At 44.8% G+C, this 14,116-nt stretch overlaps 1 protein-coding gene across 3 annotated transcripts in view; it reads right to left on the bottom strand.

Annotated features, from left to right (window-relative positions):
• The window catches only part of LOC111871115 (potassium voltage-gated channel protein Shal), a 163,876-nt gene extending 156,745 nt beyond the window's left edge, over positions 1–7,131 (bottom strand). For all 3 annotated transcript variants that reach the window (XM_023863945.2, XM_023863947.2, XM_023863946.2), the window contains exon 1: positions 5,827–7,131. In XM_023863945.2, the coding sequence (XP_023719713.1) occupies positions 5,827–6,941 (1,115 nt within the window). In that variant the 5' untranslated portion in view covers positions 6,942–7,131. The remainder of the gene's footprint in view (positions 1–5,826) is intronic.
• Positions 7,132–14,116: the final 6,985 nt, after the last annotated feature.

Here is a 14,116-nt window from a genome sequence, read left to right as displayed (position 1 = left end):
TTCGTGTACAACGTAACCGCTGCGGTTTTAACTCAGAGGCCCAAACTGACGGATTCTTGCGTCCATCGTACTATTATACCGCTGTAAAACGTTCAAAACAATCGTCACATATTTTAGAATCACGACTTGTGCGAAATAGTTCAACATATGCCTTCTACTAAACAATTGAGACTATATCTTATATCTGCATGTTTCACAAACTTATCGTTTAGGAATAATACACAGTCAAGTAAGTGATCAGGAAGTGAAGTGATTATAATTAGAGCAGTAGTCTGACAAATCGAACAGGCCTTGTGATTGAGTTAACTGTTCTACGAGTGAGTTGAGCAACAATTTCGGCGCTGCAAATGTAACGGCGCCCATACCAGCGCCCTCTCATGCATTCTCTTCGCCCGATCCCGATGCCCCACATTATCAACGCATCGTAGAAGGGCGGAGTTCGTTGCTGGTTGCCAACGACAATAGTTGTGTGATCGGTTGCAAAGTCATGGCATGCAGTTTAAGAAAAAAATGCCCTAACCAATTAAATGCGTCTGATAGAGCAGAGGCATAACATGATTGCACGGCACGCTGGATAATCTAAGAAAGAACATACTAACACTCACGGAGCTGAGCCCTTCTTGAGAAGCCGCTAGTTGTGCAGCTACTCAACAACTTCCCAGCGTTTTATGGAACCTGAAGGTTCACCACTCTGTTAATAAGAGCGCTCCACTGTTCCCTATACTGAGCCAGATATATCCAGTCCATACCACTCCATCCTATCTCTCTAAGATCCATTTTAATGTTATGTGATGTGCGGTTCCGTTGCGAGGCAACACCGTTGTTACGCCAGGAGAAGCTTAATAGACGGGGTTATGGGACCAAATTCTGGGGAACAGCTAGGTAAACACGTTTCCGCGGCAACGTACACTAACGTAACAACAGAAGAACTGTGTTTTCTATGTGGTCCGTGCTGAAAATTTATAACCAGGACAGCTGGAGTTTTCAGTTGGATTCTGCACGAGAGACTGTGAAGACAGGAACTGTGCGCGTGAAGCTGAAGAATGTCCACTGTTGCCAGGGAACGGCTGATGAAGACACAGCAGGCTGGCAAAGGCTTAGCAGGTGCTATGGTGATTTGTGAATTGTGGAGATTAGCGGGGGAGGTGCAAGTGCTTGTATTTCCGAGTCGTGTGTACAGGTGGTCAATAAATCCATTCACCAATCCACGCCCCGTCTACAGTTACACTCCTGCTTACTTGCTTACTCATGGAGCTGAGCCCTTCTTGAGGAGAAGCCAAATCTGCAGTTACTCAAGAATTTCCCAGCATTTTATAGAACCCAAAGGTTCATTACCGTGTTCACAAGAGCCTTTCATTAGTCGCTATCCTGAGCTAGATCAATCCAATCCATTCCATCCCATCCTATCTCTTTCAGATTAATTTTAATATTGTCCACCCACCTACGCCTTGGTCTTCCCAGTGGTCTCTTTCTTTCTTTCTTTCTTTCTTTCTTTCTGGCTTTCCCACCAATATACTATATGCATTCCTCTTCTCTCCGTTTCGTGCTACATGACCTGCCGACCTCATCCTCCTTGACTTGACCATTCTAATTATACTTGGAGAAGAGTACATATTATGAAGCTCCTCATTATGCAGTTTTCTCAAACCTCCTGTCACTTCATCTTTCTTCGGTCCAAATATTCTCCTCAACACCGTGTTCTCAAACACCCTCAGTCTCTGTTCCTCCCTTAACGTTAGAGACCAAGTTTCACACCCATACAGAACCACAGGCAAAATTATAGTTTTCCAATAACACTTTCCTTAGTATTATTCAGAATTCCTAAAATTTCATTCCCAGAATCTGGCAAATTAGACCTTCTAAATACTAGTGAAATTCTAAATGGCGCTCCCGTTGATCTGAGCCAACAGTCTACTGAGGCACATCAGGGCGCGGTGTTGCACTGCGGCTGTCCGCCCCGAACGCTGTTGCCGTCTCCTGGTAACCAAAGGTGGGCAAACGAATGCTCTTAATAAAGGAGAACTGTTCTCCCGGATATCTTCAGCAGCTGATCACAGTAGCCGCACGATCTTTGTATTAACTGTCTTCGCTCGTTCGACCCCTGAAATCGTCGGATCGAATCTCACTTGAGGCTTGCATGCGTTTATTATATGTAGGTAGCAGCCTTGGGACGGGCTGATCCCCCGTCCAAGGTGTCCTACCGACGGTGTACAGGATCAAGTAACTGTAAAATCAGCTAAGGTCCACACGGGCTCTGGAGCCCACGGCAGGTGGACTAACAGACAGACAGATCTAAACAAGAATAGACGTGCCATTATTGCTAAGTTGGTAACCTTAAATTTATCCATATAACCTTTCTTACGTCAGCAGGACAGACCCATTTATTTCGTGGTTAGTTAAAACGGTGGGTAAAACATTCATAACAGCTAGACACAGTAAGAGGAACTAACCATCAACATAGGACACATCCCACAAACTGAACTTGCGGAAGGAAACAGCAGTTTCATCAGCAATTTTAGAGACAACTGAAGATGACAAATGTTGGCCGAAACATGTAGTGTGCATACACCAGTGATATAGAAGAGATTTTAACGTTTAAAACTTTTAAAGTTTTTAAAAAGCAAGTTGCATGCGAGGTGGCTAATAGGAATAAAGAACAGATACATTTTTCCATTTGCTTAATTAATGGAACAAACATATTATGAAGATGTATACGGGGGTGGAGACGTAGCTCCGCTGAAAGACAACCGACGTTTCGGATGAACATCACCTCCATCTTCAGGGTCGAATAATCCGGAAAAGACACCAGCCTGAAAGCAGGTGTCCAGCTCGCCACAAGATAGTACTCTTCAAATTCAATATACACGTACATTCCATTTAAAGGGAGACAGGAGCGATGCTAGCAACGGCGCGATGTGAACTGCAACACGATATGCTACGAAAATATTAACAGAGATAGTGGAAATGTTTTCGGAGAGAATAATAGCAACAAGATGTAACAAACAGACAGCATGTTGATCTCTCCCTTGTACTGCGGCCACATCTGGCCTATTGTACCAGCCCCAGATGATAGGTGAGGGTGATTGTGGAGCAATTGCTGGAATGAAGATTGGCAGGGGAAACCGAAGTTCTCGGAGAAAACCTGCCCCAGCGCCACTCTGTCCACCATAAATCCCACTTGACCAGACCTGGGATCGAACCCGGGCTGCCGCGGTGGGAAGCCAGCGACTAACCGCTTGAGCTATGGCCGATCACAACGACCACGCGGTCCAAGGCATGAAGTCTCGTCACGCGCTGAAAAATTGGAGTCATGAGTTCTAATCCCACTCGAGGTATCAATGTTTGTCTGAGTTTATTTTGTGTTTGTGTTGTCCTGTGTATGTAACGGCCTTACGCCGGGCTGATCCCCAGTACAAGGAATCCTACCGACTGTCTATATGATTAAGAAACACTTAAAACTGAAGTCAAGTTTCATCATGGAATGTGGAGCCCACAGAGCAGAGCGTACATCTTTTATAACGCATTATTAGTTGGCATGAGAGTGCACACACGCAATTAGGTAATAAGGTCAGCTTAAAGAGAATTCATACGTCAAATGCACTACCACAGGAACTCATGAAACCTCCTGACACGAGAAGCAGTGGGTGGTTCTTTTGTAACAGGCGAATGAAAGCAAATGGAACTCTCTAAAATATTGCATTGTCAGAGAGCTCTATCCTCAGAGAGGAACTTCGAGTGCAATGATAAACGCTGCACCATTTTCTTCCTGTTACAGTTAAAACTTCACTGTTTGGATGTAGAACAAAACAAAATGATTTCTTGCTTTCTGCAAATGCATAAGAAGACTTTGGTGGTGTTAATATCAGAAATAAATAACTGAAACACCTAAAACATTCCAATAAAAATTNGCATTATTGTGTTTTCCTCCAGTGTTTGCCTGTAATTTGACTTTGACTTTATAATGTGTTTGTTTATAATGTAATTACTTGTATCTACACTGTGCTCTGTCTGTAATTGGCCTTGCGGCTATTGACTCGGCACATAAATAATAAAGAATTGAATTGAATTATCATCACCATAATTATATACGTTAATATATCTGTGGGTTGTGCATCGGCACGCCGGCCCTACCTTCATGTAATTCTAGTAGCACAGAGACGCCGTGTAAGTAGGTCATTATGAGGTCATAGCATGAACTCGGATACAAATGACACAAATTAATGTAAGATTTGAGGCTTTCACGGCGGTGACTATGAAGAAAGCAGTCTTCTGGGATTTGGCACCGTGTATATGTGGTGTTAACCGACGTTTCGGAGGAACGTATCGCCTCCATCTTCAGGGTAGAAGGAAAAATATAAGAAATCCGCAGGCGAAGAGACCGTGAGAACCGCCCGGTGGTGTGTGCTTGGATAAGCTCGTGGACATGGAACAAACTTCGTCAGAGCTGGTGAATACGTAAATACACTACGGAATCAAAATCCTGTAATACATGTAACTACATTTCTGGCAGAGTGGACTGTTTGCTTCGTCTAAACTGAAGCTTTTCTGAAAGCGTATAAACGTTTACGTTTGTCTGTTGCTAGAAAGGCGACAAATATATACTACGTTGCCAAACATACGAACATCAGTTTCTTTTCTTCTGCGCAGCTGTTAAAGATGATGTTGCTATTTACTGTAACTGCTTTCAGCAGACGTCTCATGTACAATGTTATCGTGTTTCTACAAATGGTATTATCTAGCAAGCAATCTGAGATAAAATAAAAATAATAATTTGTTCTATCGTTTGACTATGTTGTTTCATCTACTTTAACTCTCTAATCCCGCACATGTTGAAGGCCTCAAACTTGGTCCTTCATCCTTTATCAAACCACTGATATTGAGATACGGTGCTTTCAACTTCTGGTTCCGACACCTCATGACTCGAGGTACGCGGGTTCAAACCCGGCGGAGGTCGTGGAATTTTTAAGGGCGGAAAACTTCAGGGAACAAGTCCTCCCGGAGGGACTTTAAGCCGTGGGTCCCGTGTCGTGGCTTTACGACACGTAAAAGAACCTCATGTCCCAAGGGGACCACTGAGCCAAATTGATTGGCCATTTCCCGCCCAACAGTAGTCTCTAACACCTCTGATAGATGGGAGAAGCTTCGAGAGATACTGCTGAGCCAGTAGAGGCCGAACTCGCTGGCACGTACCAGTATCGGTAGGGTATAGAGATTGGTAGAATATCACAGAGGGGACGTACAATAGACCACTGGTCGCGGTGCATGGGGAAACCCACCCCTCCAATAATAATAATAATAATAATAAATATGGTTCCGACTGTTGTGTATAATGCTCAAAATTACCGGTTTTGGGAATTCGTTCAGCATCCTATATTCTAAAAGCTAGGAAAAAAACGTTTCGGGAACTGGATCCGTTTCCGTTCTCAGAAGAGGAGGGAAGACAGCTACCCTGTTATGTGTCTTAGAAAGAGCTAACCTCAGTCACTCAACCCAGTGATTGTGGTCAGCTCTTTCTAAGGAACCTAACAGAGGACGGAAACATATCCAGTTTTCAAAACGGTTTCTTCTAGTTTCTAGGACAACGAATGATGAACAAACTCCAAACACCCGGTAATTCTAACATGTTTGGTGGGGGAAAAAACGTGCAAGGCAACGATTAAATTTTCATATCCTGACATCCGGAAATACAGTCACAGAGATATATTGTTAGAGTGCGTATATTAGCAGGAAACATTCTATGCAGCCAGAACTACAAGTCCTGTTGGAGGCCAATAAATTGGCCGGCGTCCAGACTGCCCTCGTGGCAGTGTGGAATACACGACTTACCCCAGTGTTGTCATTGTCACGATGGTGTACCAGAATGCAGCTGGAATGGAAGTGAAGTTGGTCTCGTCCACATTCTTCTCGGCGTAGAACATGACGGTTGCGAAGATGATGATAGCCATGGCTAGCGAGAAGACGAGGAACCCGAGCTCGGAGGCGCAAGACTTGAGGGTGTAGCCCAGGATACGTAGGCCCTGAGAGTGCCTCGAAAACTTAAAAATTCGGAACACTCGGAACACCCTGAGAGTAACGAAGGCGCCGGATACGTCGTCGTTGTCGGTGATCCCGAGTCCGATGTAATAGGGCAAGATGGCAACCACATCGATAATGCTCATCACACTGCGGACAAATTTGCAACGGTCCGGAGCCGCGAAGAGCCGAAGCAGATATTCAGCAGTGAATATCATGACGCAGGCTGTGTCCAGGCAAAAGAACACGATCTTGTAACGTTCGCCGCATGGCAGGGTGCCGGCTCTGCCCGGACGGTGTCCGCAGGGAACAGTCTCCACCACGTTGGCCATTACGGACACGGCAATAAAGAAGCCAGTCACGTAGTAGAAAACAAGGGCTGCCGTGGATGTGTGCGGGTTCTCGAAGGCTCTCCACATCTTCTGACGGATGTTAGTTAGTTGCTGCAGGTTCTGGTCGCCGTTCTCGGACAGCTTGTCGTCCATGAGCCGTTCGGCGTTCTCTCGTTTCCGGTCACGGTAGTCTTCGTAACAGCAGTCGCCGATGACATCGGGAAGGATGCCAAAAAACGCCAACTCTTCATCGTAACTTGTCAAGCACTCGTGTTTTGGATAGTGAAGTTTCCCCGTGCGGTAGTAATTCAGAATATGGCGGAAGATATCAGGGTCGCGATCGAAAAAATATTCCTTGCATTCTTCGTCATAAAAGAACTCCCTCTCATTGGAACCTAGCAAAGTGTCTGGGTATTTTTCAAGGGTGTTTCGCCAGGTTTCGAACCGCCGTCCTGAAACGTTAATCAGTAATTTCTCGTCATCGGCTTTCCGACGATCTTTGGGAATAGGGGGTGGAGGCAGCGGGTGGGTGGCGATGGGAACCCAGCCGATGGCCGCCGCCCGGGCAAAGGGCAGCCAAGCGGCGACCGAGGCCATGCTGTGTGGTGGAATGTTCTTCTAGAGGCTGTAGGGTACAGGGACTGGATAATTCACCGGCTCCCGCACGCCACAAACAACACTACTCGGTCCATGTACATGTCACTAACACACTATTCCGGACCTGGTAGTTGGCACTAGCTATTTCCGTCGCACGGCCATCTTGCAACTCACTCGCCCACCCTCATGCTCGCCCTCTGCCAACTAAATTGATTTTTACCCGCGATTCTCCTCCACTCGTACCCGACAGAGCCACCTATCGACTTAGTTCCGAAACTGCCAGTTGCCAGGGCGACCGTGACGTAAGGCGTGTTGCGGACATGGCGAGAGTCTAATTGTCGCTGCCCTAAGACGATGCAATTCGTATTGCAAAAGGTGTCCCATTTGACAGTTCGATACCACACAATTCCTCTTCCTAAAATTCCATAAGTAATGATGTTAATGGAGGCACTCTGTCTATATTGATGATAAGGAAGTCGTGACTCACTTTTGTTGAGAATAAAAGAAGTATAACTCCCAGTGTAACACGCGGCGCAGTAAGAAACTCGTCTCTACACAGCAATGAGATTAAATAAATTATACATTCGGTAATTAAATACAGGGAGTCCCACGAGGAAAGGTCAATATTCTTGGAGGTCATAGTATCGGTCACCTTAAGCAAAAAAGTGTACATGTACATGTGTCCTGTTCCGAACGGTTTCGGAGATAGAGCTATTTCACTGTACAGTTCCAAACTTCTGATAAGAAAGCGATATTACGTACTGTTTCTAATACCGGTATTTAGTGTTCAAGTGACACAGTTGGTACAGTTCACCTAGTACAATATAGTATACCTAGTATAATACATTTTCGAAAATTCCACCGTCAACATCAATGCATTCTGCAATTCGTGTGAGGACATGCTCGTCTGTACAGGGTACAGTGTACTGTACAGTGAAATGGCTCTGTCCCGGAAACGGTTCGGAATAGCACACATATACTCATACACATTTTTGCTTAGAATGGCCGATACTGTGACCTCCCAGAATACTAACGTTCTTCCTGGGTATTTCGTACTACAAGCTGTAAACTGAAGCGCGACTTTAACCTTGCCATTAATCAAGAAACTGAAACAAACAAACAACCAACCCCCATTCAACAGAATCACTTTCTGCCCTGCACTGTCGGCTCTCCCAACAGAATGGGCATCATCGTCCGGAAGGGGGGGGGAGAAGTAAGCCTAGACTTCTGCCTCATAAATTAATGTTCTATGGATAAAACGTCTGTTCATCGAAACGATATTACATGATGGTCCACGCGTAATTCAGTTGATAAAGAGTTGTTATACAAACACATCAAAATGGTCCAGTCAGCCTACTGTAAACATTAATGGCGTTTCCCACACAAGAGTGTTTGTGGGGAAAAGAGCAAGGTTTGGGCAGATAAAAGCATAAAGTGTTTTATTGATTCTTCCCACCCCAGTCTCTTTAACAAAGAAACAGCCCGTCATAAACAAAGGAAGGTGTACTCTGCAGCATTCTGTATTCTTAGGAACAAACCGTTTATCTTCTATCAGATCATCTAGACAAGTTTCCAAACAAAAAGTTCGCTTGAGAGTATTATCTTCTGTGATGTGAGGCTTGTGATCCGATAAAAGTTCGACGTTTCGGGCTAACGCGTCGTGTTCATTTTCAGGGTCTATGTGTAAGTCAGCAACCAAGAGAAAATCAGTAAACTTCTCTGTTCGCTAATTCCACAACCATAATCTCAACCAGAAAATTTATGAACGCAATTTCCAGTAACGCACAAACAAGACTATACCTTCACTGCACCATGCACTTCATGGAATGAGGTTAAGAGTATACACCTGATGATGGCCGATAGAGGCCGAAACATGTAGTGTAGAAAGAACAAGATCAAAGACATATATATAAATATATATTGTTTGCACTTAGGACGGAGTTTGTATCATTTATTCATGGAATGATGTTTGCACAACTGGTCGCCTGTCACTTCTCACACCCTCGAACCCACCCCCTTGTCTGAAATTTTTCTTCTACGCATTCAAGGTTATTCTTGGCCTTGTTCGAAGTTACGTGACACTTGCTACAACAATTGTTACAATAAAAACGGGAGAGAAGCTAACCTACCCCTCTAATCGTAAAGGAGATCGGAATTGTAACAAGGGAGAAAGACAGCAAGGTCAAGAACATCACAGAAGAATGCAATAAAAATGTTAACAGTGTCGCGTGAAACAACGTCCCACGCCACAAAGGCATGTGGAGCCCAGCGGCGTTGAGTTAGTCTCAGAGGTGACTCATACAGTCGGGAACAGGAGACAGGTTTTGCTTTATCTTAAGGCTACTTAAAAACATCATTTTGAAGATAAAATTATAGTCATGGGGAGGGGGTGTGAGGATCTGCACTGCGTCCTTACTTGAAATAAATTTTGCTTTAATTACAGTTCAGCTGCTCATCTTGACAGTGTGAGTTTTTTTATCTTTATTCTAAAAGTAGTGAAGGCCCAATCGTGATCAATTTTCCTGTATAACTCTAAGAAATTCGAAAGTTCTTAAATGTTTAAAACTCTCTGTTTGGTAGCTTGCCTTATTATCATTTATGTAATCAACAGTCCTGACCGAGTGGTTAAGGCGTCTGATCAGAAATCAGGTTTCTTGTAGGGGCGTGGTTCGATTCCTACCGACTGCGGAGCGCGTTCTTTTTTATATTTTTCTCTTCTCCATAACGCCCAGAGCAGCCTCGAATCTAGAAACGGCTCCACACGCTACAATACTGTCTCCATCTTGAAAGTGGTATCAGGAAGTCGGCATCTATCTATAAGACTGCATGGTGTCACAAAGCAGAATACCACAATCTGAATGCATATCACTGTTCAAACCTCAAATCTCACATAAGAAAAAAGCTTGTCTTATTCGTTAGCTTTTGAAGAAAATCACATAGGAAAGGAACTTTAAATCCTGAGGAAAACTTAATCATGTGATAAGTTTCTATTTTAAAACAATATCAGAGCCATATTGTTTGTGTTTAATGGGCTTGTCCGTCATTCACATTTGTCACGGTTCACGGTTATAATAGTCAAACACAACCGCATATATTTATTTATATGACATAGACTTTCATATTTTTAATTCTGCCCGGCAGCTTTTCTCGGAATCTTTGCTTCAATAGGCGTACTAAAATAGTTTGGCCCACCATTGTCTGGAAGAAATTAGTCATTTTGCGCGTGTGGGCATGTCGTATATTAACTGTTGATGCGCTTTTAACTCTTTATGAAAATAAAGAAATGGATCGAACCTGTCTCAGAGATATTTCGGTCCTATTATTGAGCCTTCCAATGCGTCCAAGTCTAAAAACCTACTAAGCGACATTTTGTGGCCAAGAATGTTTTCACAGTGAACAGTTGGAGACTACCCATAACCCACCTGCTTTCCTCGTGGGGCCCTAGAGTGACTTACACAGATGCTCAAGAAATGCTTGCAAGGACTAATCAGCTACAAATTTGTGTACGTTTGATACAGGTAGAAATGAAACTTTAATACGTATGTGTAATGACGTCAGCAGAACAATACTGCTGGCATTAACAAAGGAGGTATTATCGGGATTAGCTGTTGAAAGTGCCTCACATCCCTAGTGTCATGACAGTCAATTCAGGCATTCAAGTAATATTAATGTTATTACCTCAGAAATTTGAGAGTTCTGCAGTGTTGGCAATGCTGATGGGGCAGGTTTATGAATTACACCGTTGATATGGCCCCTGATGGCACGATATACATACGAAGTTTTAGAACGATCGGTTCAAGAATTCAAATAAAATTAAAGTTATTACCTCAACAATTTGAAAGTCTAAAGTGTTAAGTCTTACTGACGGGAGGGATTTATGACCTATACTGACATGGCGTCAGGTGGCATGATGTATATGCCGGTTGCATGACGATCGGTACAGGCGTTCCGAGAGTGTCGGGGAGGAGATACAAACAGAGCAAAGAATTTCATAAATGTACTCTATTTTAAAAATGGGGAAAGTAGGCCATAAATTAAAGCACTGAATTTAAAATAATATCCCCCAAAATAATTAGGGCAANAAATAGAGGTAAAGGTATCCCTGTAACAGGACATGAAGGCCCATAGGGTTGCGAGACGTTGAGGCTCCCACATTTTCTAGACAATCGGCTCATAGATGGCGGTACGGTTGTCAGCCTTAAGGTCCGGCCGCACTTTACTCCCCAGGAAAATTATTGAATTAGTTCCTGGTACTCATTTCTGTTAGAGGCTGAGTCGACCCTAGGGCCGTAACGCGACTGGAAGGATTAGGTCAGTTGAAAGAATCCACTACAACGGGACTCGAACCCGCGACCTTCCGGCTTGTAGCATAGTGCCCCGCCCCATAATTCCATGCAGTCCGTTCAAATTCAACCGAGGCTTCAGAGAAATAGTTCTCTGCCGTATGCAGTGTTGCAGAGTAAGTCAACCAATAGATCAGCATGAAGCAGGCAGACAGCCCTTGAAAGCAGCGAACTCAGCCTCTCTTCTCGTGTCTCCTGCTGGTTCTCTCTTGGAGCCTCGCACTGCTGCGTAATCCCAAGTTTTCGGAAGCCACGTGCTCAGTGTGAGGTAGCACGTTATAAAGTAAATATGTCAGGGCGTGATCGATTCTGACAGAGCTGGTCGGAATTTCAGTTTCAGATTTCAGGAGGGGTAGAAAGGTTCCAGAGAGAGAAGCTAATTTAGGTAAGATTCCGGACTTGTGTATGATAGCGTTGATTTCTGTGTGTCTGCGTGTGTGTGAGACAGTTGTAAAGGAACTCCTAACAGTCCATCGGCAAAAAGGTACAAGAGCAGGAACAATGGTTGCTTTAGTGATAAAACCGTTGTAGGGAGAACATAAAGACATCATTGAAAGGTACCCGGAGGCTGACCTTTAGCTCAAGCAGATTTAGGATGTGCCGAGTGCCACTGTAAGCCTGGCAGAGGTGTACACCTGCTGTACTGGAGAAAGGTGCAGAATGGCAAGAGGCTATGAACAGTGCCAAGAACAAGACGCAACTGCGCAACTTTCTGCAGGGGAAGAGATTGTACAGTATCCTGTATGATATGTACGCGGTTGCTTTAGTCTAACTGACGAGCATCTTGCAACGGCTCGCATCGGAACACAGCCACTCCCGTAATACCCCCACCACCAAACGGAAACACTGATGACATTATCGGAGAGTGAGGGAGAAAGAGTACGTCGGCCCGGGTTCGATCCCGGGTCTGGTCAAGTGGGATTTGTGGTGGACAAAGTGGGGCTGGGGCAGGTTTTCTCCGAGTACTTCGGTTTCCCCTGCCAATCTTCATTCAACCAATTGCTCCACAGTCACCCTCACCTATCATCTGGGGCTGGTACAATAGGCCAGAAGTGGCCGCAGTACAAGGGACTTAGTCCCACCCCACTAGCAATAAAAAAAAATATGTAAGGGGCCCGAGCCGCGCCATAGCTCAAGCGGTTAGTCGCTTGCTTCCCACCGTAGCGGCCTGGGGTCGATCCCGGGTCTGGTCAAGTGGGATTTGTTGTGGATAAAGTGGCGATGGGGCAGGTTTTCTCCGAGTACTTCGGTTTCCCCTGCCAATCTTCATTCAACCAATTGCTCCACAGTCACCCTCACCTATCATCTGGGGCTGGTACAATAGGCCAGAAGTGGCCGCAGTACAAGGGACTTAGTCCCACCCCACTAGCAATAAAAAAAAGTGCAAGTGAGAAGCAGCAAGAAAGCTATTCCCCGGTCAGGTAAAAGTAAATGGGTGCAGCCACAAAGGGAGATCAGATGAAGAGAGTTTATTCTGATGAGCAGGACTGCAAGGAAGCAGGAGGAGAGAATCCATCAACAATAGAACAGCAACCGACTGCATCTAAGGCAGAGGGGTCGGTTCCAACACGGCTGAATTCAGTCATTAACCTAATAATCCTGCATCTAAAAGGTTTTTTTTCCCCCTTGGTACTACAGCCCCAGTGGGCCTAGGCCTACCTCCATGAACTTCGTTCACTTCGGTTTTTCTAGATCTTACACATTCGGTAGGACTCCTTGGGCGAGTGATCAGCTCGTCGCAAGGCCTCTACCTGCAGACAAACAGAAAAACGCACACAAACATCCATGCCCTGAGTGGGATTCGAACCCACGATCCCGGCTTCCAAGCGAGCGAAGACAGTACATGCCTTAGACCGCTCGGCTACTGTGACCGGCATCTAAAAGGTTTAGTCAAGGCAAATTCGAGTCCGAATTATGCGCAAACGAACTCGAGCTGCCATTCCAGACACTACCAGCTACGACAACATCATAAACTATTTGGGCAAAAATGAACTGAAATACTTTACGTTCTGGTAAGCCTATGAAGACTGTAATCAGGTAGCTACTTTGTGACAAGCCTGAGGATACCTCAAATGGATTGTAACATTCAGGCTTTAGCGTCTCGTTCGACCTTCCTGTGACGGAAACAGCCGTCTGGTTGACCTCTCCATATTTCTCATGACATTTAACAGGAATACCAGATCCCAGGATATATTCAAAGTGAGCAGCTGAGAGGGGGCCCCAAAGTATCTTCACGCAGTACTACAAATGCCAACATTTCAGTAATGTCCCAGCAAAGTGCAAGCAACCACCTCGATGTTTCTGGTCTGGATGTGGCCATCTTAAATGAAGTGTCCAGAAGCTGAGAAGGAGCACTCAGTTCCCAAACTCCGCAACTGTAATTTCAAAGAAAGACTTACCCAAATACCTGAACTGCATCACGGCAGAAGAGAAGTTTCAGTGGAGAAAATCTCCGAGGTCCACGAATAAGAGTTCATCAGGAAGAATGTTTACTTTCGTTTTGCGCATTCCTTTGCAACAGCAGCGACAACTCCCGTATACGCCAGAATCAAGGCCAGTCTGGACACCGTGGAGAAGAAAAAACCTTTCACTGCCTGGAACCAAACCTGTAGCCCGCCGCTTTACCGACTAAGCTATCCCAACTCCTGGCCATTATAATAAAAAAGTGCTAAATATAATGACGGGAAGTGATCATTAAAATTCACAGGCTGCGTTGTGAGCTCATTAAGTAGCTGCAAGACCTCTCTACGTAGATGTCAAACTACTTCCTCGAAAGCACTCCCCCTAAGCATGCAGACTTGCCTTCCCTTATTTTAGTCGAAGTCACAGAAA

This window comes from Cryptotermes secundus, unplaced genomic scaffold (assembly GCF_002891405.2).
Source record: "Cryptotermes secundus unplaced genomic scaffold, Csec_1.0 scaffold250, whole genome shotgun sequence".
Taxonomy (NCBI): Eukaryota; Metazoa; Arthropoda; class Insecta; order Blattodea; family Kalotermitidae; genus Cryptotermes; species Cryptotermes secundus.
The sequence above is the reverse complement of the archived record's forward strand: the minus strand, read 5'-3'. Positions and strand labels throughout refer to the sequence as shown.